Raw genomic sequence first — 19,412 nt, forward strand, 5'->3', positions numbered from 1 at the left:
GACATTGAGCTATTCAGGCTATTTACAACCTAGTTATGTGTAATGAGACAGGATAAGTAAATTATCTCATAGAACATGGTCCATTAGACGAAAGTTATTGTAACATGATATAATTTCACATTCAGTTTGAGGGTAATAAAATTGGGTCTGAAACTAATGTCTTAAACTTAAATAAAGGCAATTACAAAAGTATGATGATTGAGTTGGCTGGGGCAGACTGAGAAAATAAGTTAAAAGGTGTAACAGTAGAAAACAATTCTGGGCAGACATTAAGGAGACATTTCATAATTCCCAATAACTCCCAATAATGATATATTCCATTGAGAAAGAAAACTTCTATGAAAAGGATAAATCATCTGTGGCTAATTTAAGGAGATTAAGAATTGTATCAAACTGGAGGAAAAGGCATACAATTTTGTGAAGATTTTCCCAGGAAATTGGGGAAAAAATAGAAACAAGCAAAGGATGATAAAAATAATAAAGAAGGAGAAATTAGGATTTGAGAGTAAACAAGCAAGAAATATGACAAAAGATGGCAAGCACTTCAACAAGTATATAGCTAAAGTAAATATTATTCCCTGAAAAGGTGTGACTGGAGAATTACTATAAGAAAACAAGGAAAAAGCAGACTTTGAACAAATATTTTATAACCGTCTTCATGGGAAAAGCACCCCAAGAATAGTAGAAAATCAAGGCGCAGAAGGTAGGAAGGAACTTAAAGCAACCATTACCACTGGAGAAAATGAATGGGATTAGAAGCTGACCAGTTCTGTGTGCTGCATAGCCTGTTGATGAGTTTTTTAAAAGGAGAGGATGCGTTGTTTGTAATCTTATAAAATTCTTTCAACTCTGGAAAAATTCCAGTGACTTGAATAACCAGAAATGTAACTAGTAATCCAGAGACACCTCACCCGCCCCCCTCCCCCCCACTCCTGTTAATGTTCCAGGAACCCGGGTTCAAATACCACCATGGCAGATGGTGAAATTTGAATTCAATGAAAGTTTAATAATGACCATGTCATTAAAAAAAAAACCCTTCTGGTCCTCTGAGGGAAATGGAAATCTGCCATCCTTACCTGGTCAACAGGTGACTCCAGATCCACAGAAATTAAATGCCCTCTGAAATAAGCACTCTGTTCAAGGGCAATTGGAGATGGGTAATAAATGCTAGCCCAGCCAACAATGCCTACATCCAATGAATAAAAAAAGTCACCAATTAAATATTCCTTTGAAGTGTATTTGCTGTTACAATATAGAAGACAAAGCAGACACAGGGCTCCACACACAATGCAAAAATGTCCAGAATCATTCTTTTAATGTTAATTGAGCATCATGTGTTGGTTGGGACAGGAGGAGAACTCACTTACCCAATTGAAAGTGAAGAGAGCATTTAACTTGAATGATTACAATGGATAGTCAGCACAGATGTTCATATTTGAAACTCTGGAGTAAACCATGGTCAAGTACATGGTTGGCCCAGACTAGGGTCAAGTAAAGGCTCAGGGTAGCTAATGAGGTTAAACCAAGACTTCTCCTGATGCAATTTTTCAAAGCCATCTCAGCCTTTTGGATAAGAAGAAGCATTAGATCAAGCCTGGGAGTGGGTGCCATGCCTCATTTTGTCAGCTTGGATCTTGCTTATCCTTTTCATGGGGACCATCAATTGGATTCAATTTGAATTTGTTTTTTTTGGATGAAGAGTGTGGTTTCAATTCATAATCTTCTGATCTGGAGACAGGACAAATACCCATTGAGCCACGAACATTAGTTTAAGGCTTGGCCTTCTGCATTTTGTACAATGGGATTTCTTTGGGGATGCCACGTTCAATAAATAGCATTCACACCAATAAACTAGTAGTGTAATGCTTAGGGGAGGGGGTGAAATAATGTGTAGGTATGTTTCATTCCTTATGAGTGAAAGACTGAATTAAGTTAATCAAACAGAATAAATTCTAGTTTCACTGCATTTATTAGCCTCCAAAAGCAATACGTTCAATTTGTGATGTCACATTTGACATTGCATTAGTGTTCCTTGGTGTTTGATGCTTTGAACTTCTCTGACAGGCAGCCCTTCTTATCAAAGTTTGGTGGCTTGTGCTACCTGGCTGGAGATATCCAAGAGGCGCAGGTGGCAGATTTTTTTAACCTCCTGGATACTGATATGGAGCTCCTGTTCTGGACTGTTGCGGATCCTGCTGCTGAGCTGTTGGATTATGGTTTCCCTGTCATTCATCCTGACACAGATCACGAATGGGAAATTAAATCTGTTCTTGTAAGAAGCATTTAATTCACTAAGCTGGGATCTCTGCCCTGGAGTGAGGCTAGTTAAGCCAGCACGGTTCTGCTCTCCCTGGGATTCTGGTGACAGTGTTCCTCGGAGTAGGTCTCTCCCTGCCAGGTCGGGGTGGCATCGCAGGATTCCCTCTTTCCCTTTACAAAGACAATGCAAATTATAAATATGCCATATGTATCGAATTTGTGATAAACATTTTCATCTTACAACTCTTACTGTTAATGAAATCAACACACGTGTCACTGGACACTGATGACTGTTTTCCCTGCTATTTCTGAATTCTACGCAGTCACATTGAACCTTAACAATCAATCAAGGAACAAAACCTTATTGCAGTCCATTTATGTGCTTTAGTGAAATATAAAATGCAACCTTTCTTTAAATCTTCATTTTAAATAAACGATTTTTCATGGGATGTTGCTGCCCATCCCTAATTGCCCTTGGATTGAGTAATTTGCTAGGCCATTTCAGAGCGTAGTCAAGGATGAATCACATTGCTGTGAGTCATATGTAGGCCAGACCAGGTAAGAACAGCAAATTTCCTTCCCTAAAGGAGATTCGTGAACCAAATGGGGGTTTGATAGCAATCAGAGATGGTCGTTACAGCTTTATAATTCCAGTTTTATGTATTTATTGAACATACATTTTGTATCCATGACCCCAGAGCATTAGTCTGGCCCTCTGGATTACTAATCCAATGATATTACTGCAATGTCAGCAATGCTTTTACATATACGCATTTCCAATAGGTAACAACTTGCATTGATGTAGCGCCTTTAATTTTTTAAACATTGCATGACATTTAACAGGATCAATTATCAATAAAATTTCACAGCAAGCCATATAAAAGAGTCAGGATAGTTGAACAGGAGTTTGTTCAAATAGGTTGGATTTAGGGAATGTCTTAATGGAGTCCAGGGAGATAGAGAGGAGGTTCAGGAAGGATATTACCACCAGGTTGCGTGAGCACATGTCTGTGCACTCAAATTAAAAGGATCACACACTGAAAAATCTTGAGGCAAAGAACTACATTTTAATGTGAACATTAGCTGCAGGTATGAGAGCAGGGAGTGGGGTTACAGAGATAGGGAGTGAAGAGACCATGGAGGGATTTGAAAACAAGGAGAGCATTGGACTAGTCCAGGCTAGAGCTAATAAAGGAATGAGTGAGGATTTCAATGCAGGTGAACTGAAGCAGAGGTGAAGACCTATGATGTTACATGAGTGAAAGTAAAAGGTTTTGGTGATGGAGATTAAGGGATTAGTGCTCACATCAGAGTGAAATAGAATGCCAATATTGTGAACAGTCTAGTTCAGCCTCAGCCAGTGACCAGGGAGGGGAATGGAGTCAGTAGCTCCCAAACAATGTTTGTGACGAGAATCAGCTGGTTTCCCAATATTTAAATGGAGAAAATTTCTAGTCATTCAACACTGGTTGTCTAACAAGCAGCCTGGCAAATCAGCGGCAGTAGCAGGATTAAGAGATTAAACTGCTATGTACACGGTTTTATGGAGTTATCTACGAGTTTTCAAATATACTGTACTTCCATGAGAAATGTGATAAAATATATCATGTCTAACAGTGCACACATCTTAGAGGTGAATGCTAAAAAAAATCAGGAAATAGCGAGATAATTAGAATAACAGAAGTTTGCCTGTAAAGGGAGGTATGGTGGCACAGTGGTTAGCACCTCACAGCACAAGGGACCCAAGTTTGATTCTGACCTTGAGTAACCATCTGTGTGGAGTTTGCACCTTCTCCCTGTGTCTGCGTGGGACTCCGGTTTCCTTCCACTCTCCAAAAATATGCAGATTAGCTGAATTGGCCATGATAAATTGCTCCTTAGTGTTCCAAGATGTGTAGGTTAGGATAATTAGCCATGATAAATGTGTGGGTTCACGGGTATCGGGTGGGGGAAAGGGCCTGGGTAAGATAATCTGTCAGAGAGATAGTGAAAACACAATGGTCCGAATGGCCTCCTTCTGTAAACATTCTATGTAAGAAAACATTGAACAGCTTTAAATGCTTCTCAACTCCAGACTGCAATAATGGAAATATAAATTATTTTATTAAAATCTATGACATGCATCAACTAAATTACTCAACAAGTGAAAGCTTTATTGACACTCTATATGACCCAATAACTCTCTTTCTATCCCAACTACGGGACCTGCATTTGAAAACAATGTGATATACTGCTACAAGTTTAAATAAATGTACAGCCATAATGGGCGGCATGGTGGCACATTGGTTAGCAACGCTGCTTCATAGCTCCAGGGATCTGGGTTTGATTCCCAGCTTGGGTCACTGTCTGTGCGGAGTTTGTACATTCTCCCTGTGTCTGGGTGGATTTCCTCCAGTTTCCTCCCGCGGTCCAAAGATTTGCAGGTGATTGGTAATGCTCAATTGTTCCTTAATGCCCTGGGGTTTATTCCTCTAATCTTAGAGGCATTAGTGTGGTAAATATATGGGGTGACGGGGATAGGGCCTGGGTGGGACTGTTGTTGGCGCAGACTCGATGGGCTGAATAGTCTCTTTCTGTACTGTTGGATTTCTACTTATTGAATCATTAGTTTGGTTTGTGAAGTCAAAATAGGATGCATTCCCCACTGACTGAGTAGAAGTAAGTGGCATTTCTGAGTGGAAGAGGACTGCAGCATTAAGTTGATTCACAGGGGTTTAACTTTCTTCTATGATGGAGCAGATATTTTGGTCCCCTGTGTGACCAAGGAACACAAGACAGCTTCCAACTGCAGCTGAAACATGAAATATAATCCTGCACTGCCATCTGGAGCTCTATCAGGGCTATAGCCTCACCTCCAGGGAAGGAGGGGCTTTCTCGATCTCAAGATCGCAGTGTCAATTTGAATGGTGAATCAACAGAGTTTCCAGCTCGATAGCAGCAGTCACAGCAGGCAACAGCTGGAACTTCTGTTCCCAAACTGTCATTTGAAGGTGCGAGGGCTTGGCGAGGAGTTCCTGCATTCTCGGCAGACGTAACCACGACTTGTATTTATGTAGCGCCTTTAAAGAATGGAACTTCCTAAGGCACTTCACAGATGCACTGAAAATAAAATATGACACCAAGTCACACAAGGAGATATTAGAGCAGATGATCAAACGGCTAGTCAAAGAGGTAGGTGTTCAGAAGACAATAATATACAGAGTTGGAGAGGTTTCGTGAGGGTATACCAGAGTTTAGGGTCTTGGCAACTGAAGGCTGCCACGGAGAAACAATTAAAGTTGGAATACCCAAAGTCCAAAAGTAGAGGTGCACAGATATCTCAGAGGGTTGCAGGGCTGGAGCAGCGCAGAGAGCTGGAGAAGGGCCCGTCCACAGAATGATTTGAGAGCAAGGATGAAATCAAGACATCTCTGAATTGGGAGTCGGTATAGGTCAGTGAAGAGAGGAGCAATGTGTGAATGGAGTTTGCTGCAAGTTAGGACACGGAGAGCAGTTTCATATCACTTCATGTTTACACAGAGTAAAATAAGGGAGACTGGCTTGGAGTGCCTTAGAATAGTCAAGCCTGGAAGTAACAAAGGCACAGATGAAGGAGCCTGCAGCCATTGGACTAAAACGGGGCCGGGCAATATTACAGAGATGAAAATAAACAGTAAGTGGTTGAAAGCTCATCTCAGATATGACATCAAGGTTGTGAACAGCCTGGTTCAGCCTCAGCAGTTGTTAATGGAGCCAGTACTGAGGGAATAGAGTTTGTGTTGGTGACCAAAGACAATGGCTTCAATCTCAATCTTAATTGGAAGAAATTTCTGTTTATCCAATATTGGATGTAGGACAAGCAGTCTGACGATTTAGAGACAGTGAAGTGACCAGGAAGGTTGATAAGGGCACGACAGTAGTCTATAAGGGCTTCAGTAAGGCCTTTGGTAAAGTTTCATATGATAGGCTGCTTTGGAAGGTTAGATCACATGGAATCCTGGGAGAGCTGGCAAATTGGATATACAGTTGCTTGGATGGTAGGAAGCAGAGCGTAATGGTGGAAGGATGCTTGTTGGACTGGAAGCCTGTGACTAGTGGTGTGTACACAGTAAGACGTTCTCCACTCACCTGACGAAGGGACAGAGCCCGAAAACTAGTGGGTATACTATCTAATAAACTTGTTGGACTTTAACCAGGTGTTGTGAGACTTCTTACTGTGTTGACCCCAGTCCAATGCCAGCATCTCCACATCGTGACTAGTGGTGTGTCTCAGGGGTCAGTGTTGGGTCCATTGCTGTTTGTTATCTATATCAATGATTTGGATGGGAATGCACAAGGCATGATTAGTAAGTTTGCAGCTGACACTAAAACAGGTGGTATTGTGGATAGTGAGGAAGGATATCAAAAATTGCAGCAGGATGATAATCCGCTACGGAAGTGGGCCGAGAAATGGCAAATGGAGTTCAATACAGACAAGTGTGAGGTGTTGCATTTTGTAAAGTCAAATCAAGGCAGACTTTCACAGTGAATGGTAGGACCTTAGGGAGTATTGTGGAACAGAGGGACCTTGGAGTTCAGATATACGGTTCTCTAAAGGTGGAATCACAGGTAGATAGGGTAGTGAAGAAGGCTTTTGACATACAGGTTTTCATAGCCAGGGCACTAAGTATAGAAGTTGAGAAGTTACGTTGCAGTTGTACAGGACGTTGGCGAGGCCACACTTGATTTGGTTGCTTTGTTATAGGAAAGATGTTATTAAACTGGAGAGAGTGCAGAAGAGATTTACAAGGATGTTGTCAGGACTCAAGGGACTGAGTTATAGGGAGAGATTGAATAGGCTGGGACTTTTTTCCTTGGAGTGTAGGAGACCGAAAGCGGTGATTTTATGTAGGTGTATAAGATCACGAGAGGCATGGTTAGGGTGAATGCAGTTTTCTTCTGGGCTTAGGGAATCAACGAGGGCATAGTTTTAAGTTAAGAGGCAAAGAATTAATGGGAACCTGAGGAGAAATTTCTTTACCCTGAGGGTGGTACGTACTGCCAGAGGAAGTGGTTAGGCAAGGACATTGACAACATTTAAAAGGCATTTGGACAGATACATGGATAGGAAAGGTTTAGTGGGATGTGGGCCAAATGCAGGCAAATGAGTTTAGTTTAGATGGGCAGTTTAGTCGGCATGGATCAGTTTGGGCTGAAAGGCCTGTCTTTGTGCCGTTGATTCTATGATTCTATGAATAAGTCAAGACAGGTGCTGAATATCATTAATGTTCATGTGGACTGAAGTATTTACTGATGATGCTGCAAGGGGCAGCATGCAGATAGAAACAGGAGGGTACAAGATTAAATCCTTGGGGAACACCAGATGTAACTGTGCAGAAACAGGAAGAGAAGCATTGATGGCAATTCTGTGGTTACAATTACATAGATAAGAATGGAACAGGTGAGTGCAGACCCGTCCAATTGGACAATGGGGGAGAGGCAATAGATGAGGTTAATGCAGTCAACTAGGTCAAAGGCTGCAGACAGGACTTGAAGGGTGAGGCAGACATTGTTCATCTTTCATAGTCACTAGGGTGTTGTTTGTAACTTTGATTAGAGGTGTTCAGTTCTGTAACAGGACAGATACTTGATTAGAAGGATCTAAACATGGAGTCCTGGGAAAGATGGCCATGAATTTGGCAGATGAAGACATGTTCAAGCACTTTAGAGATGAAAGGGAGATTGAGGCAGGGTGATAGTTTGCAAGAATGAATGGGGTCAAGGGTTGTTTATTGAGGAAGCATAATGGAAGGTTTGAAGAAGAAAGAGAGCCTTTAACAATATCAGCTAACAGGGAAACTAGAGAAGGAAGTTGGCTGGTCAGTAGTTTATAGGTTATAGGGTCAAGAGTGCAGCTGGTTGGTCTCACGGACAAAATAGACTTGGAGATGAGATAAGAGGAGAAAAAAGAGGAACTTATGAACAAGTTCAGGGTGAGGTCTTAGAGGAAAATTGACCCAGTGGTTTAAATAGAGTTATATTATTTTATAAAATATACCAAAGGCATGACAAGCTCCCTGAAATTTTTGTGGCTCCAGTTTGACAGTGCCATGTCTGTAGGCTACATTTACAATATAACTTTAGCATTGGGGCCAATGTAACAGTTTACATCAGAAATGTGACTCATGAGAAATGTGCTGTGAACCCCTGCAAGGGAGAAAATTCAGTAAAAAGTCTGACAACACCAGGTTTTAGTCCAACCGATTTATTTGATAGTAAGCTCACAAGCTTTTGAGGGGACTCCCTCTTCGTCAGGTGAATGGCTAGTTCTGGTCTCAGACAGAGCATATAAAGCACAGACAGTTTAGAGACTAATCAGTGATCTCTAAACTGTCTGTGCTTTATATGCTCTGTCCGAGGCCAGAACTCTCCATTCACCTGACGAAGAGGGAGTCCCCTCGAAAGCTTGTGAGTTTACTATCAAATAAATCGGTTGGACTAAAACCTGGTGTTGACAGACTTTTTACTGTGTTTACCCCAGTCCAACGCTGGCACATCCACATCAGGGAGAAAATTCAGCAGTTCACTTAGACATTATATAGAATAGAACTGGAGTAGTCTGCATGATAATATGTCTTTAGAATTGCCTATTCACTTTTAAAACTTACTTGCAGTTGATGCAAATGTTTATAATGTGCGGAATTTCCTGCAAGTGCTCTCAATATTTTAAGTTTTCATTTAAAATGTTCACAGAGCTCTGTGCATGTAAATGAGCAGATCACTTCTGGGTAGGTACAACAGCTTACTTGTACATCATCATACTCCATGTTGTATCAAATTTAAGCAAGGAGAAATTGTTATCCTTGTATTGTTCGCTGAAGTCTGATCTGGATTAGCTTTGGAATAGCATTGATATCTGGAATGATAGTGGTAACTGCATGGGTGGTAACTGATAGGCCTGAAAATATAGAATTGTTAACTTCTGATTGTTCTAACATTTGATCTTGTAACCCTACATGAAGTAAAACTTTAACATTTTATTTTTGACTGTCATTTGAGCCCTACGATGCTTTCAAAGCCAATAATTACTATATTAGCTATGAAATGTAGCTTTATTCTTGAGTTGGATTGCAGTAAAGGAGTTGTTTATGTGCAAGAGATATATAGAGATAAGTAAGTATGATGTTGATCTTGGTCCCATTGTTCTCTTCAGTTTAGGTAACACCGGCATAATTGCAATGCAGATCAGAATGTAAACGTAGAAAATAGAAGCAGGAGTAAACTATTTGGCCCATCAAGGCTACTCCACCATCCAGTATGGCCATGGCTGATCATCCAACTGAATAGTCTGATCCCACCTTGGTCTCATATCCTTTGATACTTTATGCCCTAAGAGCAATATCTAACTCCTTCTTGAAAACGTGCAATGTTTTGGCCTCAATTGCATTCTATGGTAGTGAATTCCACAGGTTTACACTGAAGAAATTTCTCCTCATCTCAGTCCTAAAAGTCCTTATCCTTAGACTATAACCCCAGATTTTGGGCTCCTCCACTGTTGGGAACATCCTACCTGTATCTATCCTTTCAATCCTGTTAGAATTTTATAGGCTTCCATGAGATCCCACTTCACTGTTCTGAACTCCAGTGAATATGTTCCTACCCAACTCAATCTCTCCTTATATATCAGTCCCATCATCCCAAGAATCAATCTGGTAAATTTTTATTGCACTTTATTGCAACAATATCCTTCCTCAGATAAGGTGACCAAAACTGCACACAATGTTCCAGGTGTGGTCTCACCAAGGCTCTGTACAATTGGAACAGCCATCCCTGCTCCTATCCTCAAATCCTCTCACTATAAAGGCCAACATACCATTTGCCATTTTTTTACCACCTGCTGCACCTGCATGTTTACCTTGAGTAACTGGTGTAAGAGGATACCCAGGTCATGTTGCACATTCCCTTCTTTCAATTTATAGCCGTCCAGATAATAATCTATCTTCTGTTTTTGCTAGCAAAGTGGATAACCTCACATTTATTCACATTTTACTGCACCTACCATGCATTTTCCCACTCACTCAACTTGTTCAAATCACACTTAAACATCTCTGCATCCGCCCCACATCTCACCCTCCCACCTAAGCACATTGCAAGAGGGAGATATAAGTGGCAGGCACAGTTCATACATTATTAATTGACTTTACAATATTGTTTCCATGTGTCTGGAATATTCGAGATAACATTTGCACTGGTAGCCACATTTTCCCTTGACTGGTCTGTTCACGATCCTGTGTGCTTCATTTAAAAGAAAGCTGTTCTATTCAGAGTATTCTTTATTGGCAAGTCTGCTCAAATTCCTTTTCCATTTTTCCAGCGTGCATAATTAGCATTCCTACTTATTTGGATTCAGTTGTGAATGCCTGTGCTTTTCATCAGAAGCGATGTTCCCATCAAGAGTTTGCCTACTTTCTGATAATGAAGACAATTTCAGAAGTAGATTAAGTTCACTGAAAATCTTGCGGATACGCTTCTGTCCAATCAGAAAATATAAGTGCCGGTGTCAGCTTCTCCCGTGAACAAAACCGATGCACCTCAGCTGTTCCTTCGCTGTTTCAGTGACTATCGCTGGTTTATCTCTTCTTAAATCAGCATAATCTGAACATAGTACTGACTAATAATAAGCAAGCACTACAATCCAAAAGGTATATAGTGCCACCTGGTGACTGGCTACTGTATTTCAGATCAGACATGCGTTTTTGCCGAAGATTTTTAATAAAGTTCATAAAATAGTTATCAATATTTCTATTTATTCATGATATTAAAATTCTGAACCCCTCTAACGATCACATTCTGTGGTCTGATTTGTCCAATAGATGTGATCAGAAATAAAGCCTTGTTTACTGCATCATTCTTAAAATGCAATTAAAATTAGGTTGATTGTTTCAAGAACAGTTGCAGCTATTTTCTCTGCAAGTTATTGCAATTTTTAATTATTTTGTAAATTTTTAATGGATCCTGAACAGAAATAATTCCCATTAGTTACCATAGTTTTCCCGGAACCGTTCCACATTGGAGCCACTATAGATGATTTCCAAAAGGCGTTTGATAAGGTGCCTCACAAAAGGTTGCTACAGAAGGTTAGGGTGCACGGAGTTGGGGGTAAGGTGTTAGCATGGATAGAGGATTGGCTGTCTAATAGGAAGCAGAGAGTTGGTATCAATGGGTGCTATTCTGGTTGGCGGTTGGTGACTAGTGGAGTGCCGCAGGGATCAGTGCTGGGGCCTCAACTGTTTACCATTTATATAGATGATCTGGAGGAGGAGGCTGAGTGCAGGGTGACGAAATTTGCTGATGACACGAAGATGAATGGAAAAGCAAATTCCGTGGAGGGTGTAGAAAGTCTGCAGAGAGATCTAGATAGGCTGAGCGAGTGGGCGAGGACTTGGCAGATTGAGCATAATGTTAGCAAGTGTGAGGTTATCCACTTTGGCAGAAATAATAGTAGGAGGGATTATTATTTAAAAGGCAAAAAGCTGCAGCATGCTATGGTGCAGAGGGACCTGGGGGTCCTTGTGCATGAGTCACAAAAACCCAGTCTACAGGTGCAGCAGGTGATCAAGAAGGCGAATGGGATGTTGGCTTTTATAGCGAAGGGGATAGAATATGAAAGTAGGGAGGCCTTGCTGTACAGGGTACTGGTGAGGCCACAACTGGAGTACTGTGTGCAGTTTTGGTCACCGCACTTGTGGAAGGATATTTTGGCCTTGGAGGGAGTGTAGAGGAGGTTCAACTAGGCTGATACTGGAGATGAGGGGGTTGGACTATGAAGGGAGACTAAATAGACTGGGTCTGTACTCATTGGAGTTTAGAAGGATGAGGGGGGATCTTATAGAGATGTATAAGATAATGAAGGGGATGGATAGGGTAGAGAGATTCTTCCCGCTTAGAAAGGATAGCAGGACTAGAGGACACAGCCTCAAGATAAGGGGGGATGCAGTTTAGATCAGAGTTGAGGAACTTCTTCACTCAAAGAGTGGTGAATCTCTGGAATTCTCTGCCCGTTGAAGTGGTGGAGGCTACCTCGCTAAATATATTAAGTCACGGGTAGATAGGTTTCTGATAGACAGGGGAATTAAGGGTTATGGGGAGAAAGCGGGAAAGTGGAACTGATCGACTTCAGATCAGCCATGATCTTATTGAATGGCAGGGCAGGCTCAAAGGGCTAGATGGCCTACTCCTGCTCCTATTTCTTATGTCCTTACGCTCTTATGTTAAATGTGCCTCAGGCCACTTCAGGCTGTGCTGCTGAACCGCACTCTAGTGGCACTCAAGGTTTCATGCACAACCTTAGACCATTCTAGATCCTACTCCTCGGCTTCAGGCTTTTCTGCCTGGCTTCAGAATGTCCCACACTCAGTTTCCTAGTCATAGTGAATTTAATATTCATTCCCTGGCCTGAGCCGTCCTATAAGACAAGGATTCATTAGACTGATTTCAAAGTGAACATGTAATGCTGCTATTATCGATAGATCTTCACATTTTGGTGTTGGCTTTTAGCCTTTGTTAGATATCACACCACACATACAGGCCATTGGGCTCATTAAGACCATGACAGCATCCATGCAGCACATGAGTCTCCTCTTATGAATCCTATCCATATATCCTTCCCTTCCTCACTCCCTCATGGATTTATCTAGTTTTCCCTTGAATTAATTTACACTGCTCACCTTAACTACAGTTCTTGCTTCACATTTTAACCACTCTCAGACCACAGAAGTTCTCTTGAATTTACTGATAGTAGACTTATTAGTGATATTGTTATATTTCTGGGGCAGGATTTTCCAGCCACACTCACCCCAAAACTGGAAAATCTCAAGCAAGGTCAACAGATCTTTACATGGACTGCCACCCAACCCCCACACCGCCACTGCCGCCTGCTAAGATTCCCATGGTGGGTGGGACAGGAAAACTCCACCCCCTCCCTGATCTCTGGTTCTAGTCTCTCCCATAAGTGGGAACATCTTGACTCTATGAAGAAGTGGTAGTTTAGTGATAATATCACTAGACTAGCAGTCCATAGACCCAGACAGCAGCCAGTGGAATTTAAAAATGTAATTAATAAATCTGGAATGAATAACTGGTATCACCAATAGAAAACAATGCTGTAAATTAGTGCCCTTTAGAGAAAGAAATCTGCTTGTCTGCACTCAACTCTAGATCAAAGGCAATGTGATTATAGAATCCCTGTGGTGCAGGAAGCCATTCAGCCCATCAAGTCTGCACCAATTCTCTGACAGAGCATTTCTTCCTATCCCCATAACTCTAGCTATTTTCCCCTCCAATCCCCCTAACCTACACACCTTGGGACACTAAGGGGCAATTTAGCATGGCCAATCCACCTAACCTATACAACTTTAGACTGTGGGAGGAAACTGGAACACCCAGAGGAAACCCATGCAGACACAGAAAAAACATGCAGACTCCACACAAAGAGTGAACCAAGGCCAGAATTGAACCCAGCTCCCCAGCGCTGTGAGGCAGCAGTACTAACCACTGTGCTGCCATGCTGCATAGCTGGGTACTGCCTCCTTATTTAAAAAAGGATGTAAAAGCATTGGAAGAGTTTAGAGAAGGTTTATTAGATTAATACCTGAAATGTTCACTTTTATTCTTTTGAAAGTATTATCCTAATGATTTGGTACAGCTGGGATACTTGTTAGGCTTTTTGTTTGGGCAATCACATGTGTCTGGAGTCATATTTAGTGCAGAATGTGTAAGGACAGTAGATTTCTTTCCCTGAAAGGACATTTGTGAAATAGTTGGGTTTTGACAGCAGTTCCAGATCTATAGGATGGCCATGACTGCTACTAGCTTTTAAATTCATTTACCTAACTGAATTTAAATGTTCCAGCTGCCCTGATGGGATAGGAGCCAACAATGCATTGTAAAATGGGGTCCCTGGTTTCTGAATTGTTAGACTTCAATTCACTGGATTAAGTTCCAGTAACATTCAGAAGGAAAAAAGCAGTTTAGTACACTGGTGTTCAGCTGAAGATTTTGCACATTTTAACTAAGTTTAAGTTGACAATTACTTGTTGAAATTGAGTTTTCAAATGTATGCGAGTTTCCTTACCTGACCGAGGCAGAGAATCTATAAAATCCCCAATGCTTTTTTCCAAGGCACTCAAACTTGAGAAGGGGTGATCTGCCCAGGCTGCAGCTGCAACAAGGGGACATTTTTCAATCACATTCCCAAACACATCAATAAACTGTTCATAACTCATGGAGTTAACAGCTTGCAGTTCCATGTCTGTTTTCTAGCTGTTGCAGAAAGCAGAGTGTAAAAGTCGAGAGGCTTGTTTATGCTTAATGGCACTGAACGCAGGGTCAGTGCACCTGTCCAGTAGCAACATACCAGGCTCTCCCAGAGGCTCCAAATGTCAGACAGAATGGACATAGAAACTAGAAGCAGAAATAGGCCATTCGGCCCTTCGAGCCTGCTATGCCATTCATTTTGATCATGGCTGATCATCACATTTAATACCTTGATCCCCCCTTCCTCCTATATCCCTTGATGTCTTTAGCCCTTAGACCTATATCTAATTTCTTCTCGAAATCAGACAATGCTTCGGCCTCAACTACATTCTGTGGTAATGAATTCAAAACCATGAGAGGCAGGTTCCAACGATGGCCGAGTCACAGCAGGCCACAGCAGAGTCTCAGAGGGCCATGGCTCAGTCACAGCAGGCCAGAGCTGAGGCCCCAGCAGGCTTCTAGAGATTCTGCAGCCTGTGGCTGAGAGACTCGAGAGCTTGCAGAAGACCCAGCAGAACAGCGCTGAGACACAATGGGCTATGGCAGCAGCCCTTGAGAACATGGCCCACCCACAGAGGGTCACGACTGTGGGATTGCAGAGCATGGCCAGTCTCAGAGGGCACTTGCTGCGGCCATTGACAGGTGGACCCCGACTCAGGTCACCATTGCAGAGGGCTGGACCACCATGGCTAGAACACAGGTGGTCCGAAGTCGGACGCCATGAACAGCAGCAATCCCTCCACCCTTCCCCACACACTCACAGGCCCCCCTGACCTGAGACGCAACGCGGTCACCATGAAACAACCCCCTCTGAGTAGCATGGAGCAGTTTGAACGCAGAGACTTACCTTCTCACTCACTCTCTCTGTTCCAGAGACTGAATGTGACTTTTATACATGAGGTATTTTCCTGACCGATCTGGTTGCAGTGAATGAGGTGGTCGAGACAGATGAGCTGGGACGATTGGGAGTGAAGCTTGTTAATGATACTGTGATAAATGCAAAAAAATGCAAATTGATGTTTTGTCCATGTTGGGTGGCCTCCCAATTGGTCTGATTTTATTTTATTGATAAAATGGGAATGGGCTGGAAAACAGGCGCCATTCCCACTAGTTGCATCATGCCCAGTTTTACGACTTCCTGCTGCAAAACTGGTGTGGTGAGGTGGTAAGACTCCACCTATTGTTTCATATGAGAAGCTTTTGTTCTTTAAAACATTCTGTTACAGTCAGAAAAATGTGAGCTCCATGTATTGGAGAGTATTAGTGTGTTTGGGAATTATGTCTGAAAAATGCCCACCAATTGCTGCCGATATTTGGACAAATCATCCGTACACAGACATGTGTGCCTGGAGATTTTAATGATCCCTTGCCTCTGACAGAGAAAAAAGTAAACTCAATTTAAACCATTAATTCAAAACATTCATATGATGACATGAGGAGCTAGAGGACCAATCCCGCCCCCACCCCCCACCCCCCACCCCTGCTTACAGGAAATGAGGCAGAGGGGACAAAGTGGATGTTCAAAAGCTCAAACACTGAGATGCCTCTTCCAAGGCTGGAGCACTGGGGGAGAGATTGTCAAAATCAGTGACATACGGCCAGTCAAGGTAAGTGGCGTTCAGGACAGACTTTCTATTGTTGCACACATTGTGGAACTGCCCAAAAAAATCACAAGTCCCATCCCCAAACGTAACACTTCCCATTTTTGCAGGGACTGAAGTGGGGGAGGGATACATGTCATACATGTGTGTTTTAAGGAAGCAGCTGGCCACTTAAACCAGCATCTGCCTCCACTCCAGTCAGATTTCGGTAGCCTACGAGTGTGGATACCAATGTATGCAAAATAGCCAAATTGTTCATAATCAGACTGTGCCCATAATAGTGAGTGACATGATATGAGACTTAAATGCTAATAAACACCAAGAGAAGTGTATGTTGTAACCGGTGTACAAATAAGGCATGATGAGCCCATATCTTTGGAGCAACGGCTCTATTTGTAGCTATTCCGACCAGTGGTCCTGTTTCTAGCATGGACACCACACGCAACATTCCAGACTTCCACATAATTCTGCTCCCTATTCAAAGCACATCCTGCAACACCTGGAATGCAAATGTGCCAAAGTAGTAGGTACAGGAGATCATCAATATTACTGGACAATACATATCCTCTCAAGTTGCAATGCCTACACCTAGGTCAATATGTAACACTGCAGTGCAAATGAATGCCTTGCATCTAACACTCATTGTAATTTTGTAATTGTAACTTGTAACTTTTTTAACTTGTAATTTTGTTAATTATTGGAACAGCAAGGTGGCACAGTGGTTAGCACTGCTGCCTCACAGATCAGGGACCTGGGTTCAATTCCCAGCTTGAGTCACTGCCTGTGCGGAGTCTGCATGTTCTCCCTGTGTCTGCATGGGTTTCTTTTGGGTGCTCTGGTTTCCTCCCATAGTCAAAAGATTTGCAGGTCAGATGAATTGGCCACGTTAAGTTCTCCCTCAGTGTACCCGAGCAGGCGCTGGAGTGTGGCAACTAGAGGATTTTCATAGTAACTTCATTACAATGTTAATGTAAGCCTCCTTGTGACTAATAAATAAACTTTAAACTTTTCATGCTGGACATGCACCTGTATATATCATCTCCTTGTGGATTCTGGTCATTGAGCCTCCCTTAAAGTCAAGCTTGGATGGGCAATTAAAGGTGTAAGGAGCATCTCAGAGCTTGAACTCTGGATTCTTAAGTGATAGAGCAGAGATGGAAGAAGACTTCTAAGGCATCGCAAATCAGCCAAAAACCTTGCTCCTGTTGATAGCAGGTCAAGATGGACCTCAGCATTTCACCCTCATTATTACAGGTGAGAACCACCTTCATAATGTTTCCATTCTTTTTGAGCTCTTTAGTGCACAAACACACAACCAGTTACACACGTGTGTAAGTAAATGCAGTAACCATTTTCACAACATCAGCAATGATTTCTGGTAATGCTTGGCGGAAGGAATGGTTTTGCACAAATGCTTGGTGCTATGTATGCTGCAGCTGTGACTCTGGGGTCGCATGCTGAGCTCCGCCACCACTGACAGCCACACTAATCACACTATTATGCCATGACAGGTGCGGCTGTGAGGGACCTGCTCAAAGGTCGACAATATGGGCACATCCTGACAGATGGGTGGCAAGAGGGCAAGTGGATGGGATAATGAACATGGCGCTGTTCATCATTCATCAACCCACTGAGTCTTAGCAGCTAACAACATGACTGCATAATATCTGCACTAGTTTGTGGTAGCTGTGTTTTGAGAATTCACTCCATGCTTTCAGTCGTTCAGTAAAGTATGCTTTGAATAGTCAGCAACAATGACAATTCTTCCATGGGAAAGCCCATGATGAGCCATCCATTCCAGGATCTGCTCAGAAATGGACACTTAGGGCATTGGCACTCTCCTGATAAGGCAATGGCTTCTTCTCTGAGGCAAAGGGGTTTCACCATTGGCGATGAACCTCTAAAATGGGCCTTTCTAAAGGTCCGCTTTTTAACTATGCCTGAGTCACCCACTCTTAATCTAGTCTGCTCTCCCCAGGACCAGAAATCAGAAGTTTGGGCAGCCAGTTTTAAAAGTTGTTTCACGGAGATAGAAATTCTCATGTCTCTGCACACTCAACCTGGAAGTGAAAATCTAAGCCTCAGTCCTTGCCATAGCACTAAAACTTCACCACCCGCTGTTATTCTGGAGCAAAGGCTTCTTTTCCTACCCTCCCAGTCTCCATGTAGAACGCACACAGTGCTAGGCAACACACAGAGTGATATTTGGATGGAAGTTACTTGATAGTGCAAGTTGTATGCCTTTTTTGACAATATTTTGACTTCTCTGGTTGCTAGTTGTGAAGTAAAACATGCAGTTTAAGAGAGTTTGGGGAACATACAAAAAATGCCGAAGTTGTGTAAAATTGGTTTCCTTGTCCCTGCTATGCTGCTGCCCTGTCCTTTGGGGAAGGAAATCTGCCATCTCTACCTGCTGTGGTTTACATGTGACTTCAGACCCACAGCAATATGGTTGAATTTTAATTGCCCTCTGAAATGGCCTAACAAGCCAGTGGGTTCAGGGACAATTAGGGATGGGCAACAAATGCTGGCTATGCCAGTGATGCTGAAAGTAATATTTTTTCAAAAGGCACAAAAGACACTGAAACTAAATTTTCTTCAGGCCATTGTCTGTTACTCCTGGTGGCTGCCTCAGAGTGACATGTAATTCATCCATAGTCAGTCCGTACCCCAGGGAAAGAAGGGGGAGAATTATGCAGATTCAGAACTTCCAAAAAAAAGGAAGTTATTAGTTCAGTATAATTGTTAATGTGCACTGAAATTTGTTTCAGCAAAAGTGCAGAATGTACTTCTCTATATTCCTTCCTAACATACCTCTATCCATCACACACAGGTGCTTCCTTAGAATAATAGCTTCTCGATTTAGCTGGTTACCAGAAACCTTAGTGAGTTCCCTCTTCGTGTTCTCACTTTCCTCCTCAGATTTCCTCATATGCTCATACAACCTTTTATGAGTCACTATGCAGCCACCACATCCTATTGCTGTGGTTCCTGACTGTCCTCTGCTATTTTAATTGTCTGCTTCTAACCTGGTTGTATTTAGCAAATCATTCATCCAGGTCTGGTATCTCTAAAGAACTCTGCTTTTCCATTCCTACAGGGCTATTCCTTTCTCAGTGCCACAATCTACAAATACATCAAGGGCAAAAGAAGTAACTAGGGAGAAAATAGGGCCTCTTAAGGATCAACAAGGCCATCTATATGTAGATCCACAAGAGATAGGTGAGGTCCTAAATGAATGTTTCTCATCAGTATTTGCTGTTGAAAAAGGCATAGATG

At 42.3% G+C, this 19,412-nt stretch overlaps 1 protein-coding gene across 1 annotated transcript; it reads right to left on the minus strand.

The window, feature by feature from the left end:
• Positions 1-2,077: 2,077 nt before the first annotated feature.
• urad (ureidoimidazoline (2-oxo-4-hydroxy-4-carboxy-5-) decarboxylase) lies at positions 2,078-14,525 on the minus strand. The gene is made up of 2 exons (XM_080197929.1): positions 14,351-14,525; positions 2,078-2,430 (listed from the first exon to the last, which is right to left on the minus strand). The coding sequence occupies exons 1-2, from the start codon at positions 14,523-14,525 to the stop codon at positions 2,078-2,080; spliced, it is 528 nt and encodes a 175-aa protein (XP_080054055.1).
• Positions 14,526-19,412: the final 4,887 nt, after the last annotated feature.

Source organism: Carcharhinus amblyrhynchos, chromosome 10 (assembly GCF_965287045.1).
Source record: "Carcharhinus amblyrhynchos chromosome 10, sCarAmb.v2.hapA, whole genome shotgun sequence".
Taxonomy (NCBI): domain Eukaryota; kingdom Metazoa; phylum Chordata; class Chondrichthyes; order Carcharhiniformes; family Carcharhinidae; genus Carcharhinus; species Carcharhinus amblyrhynchos.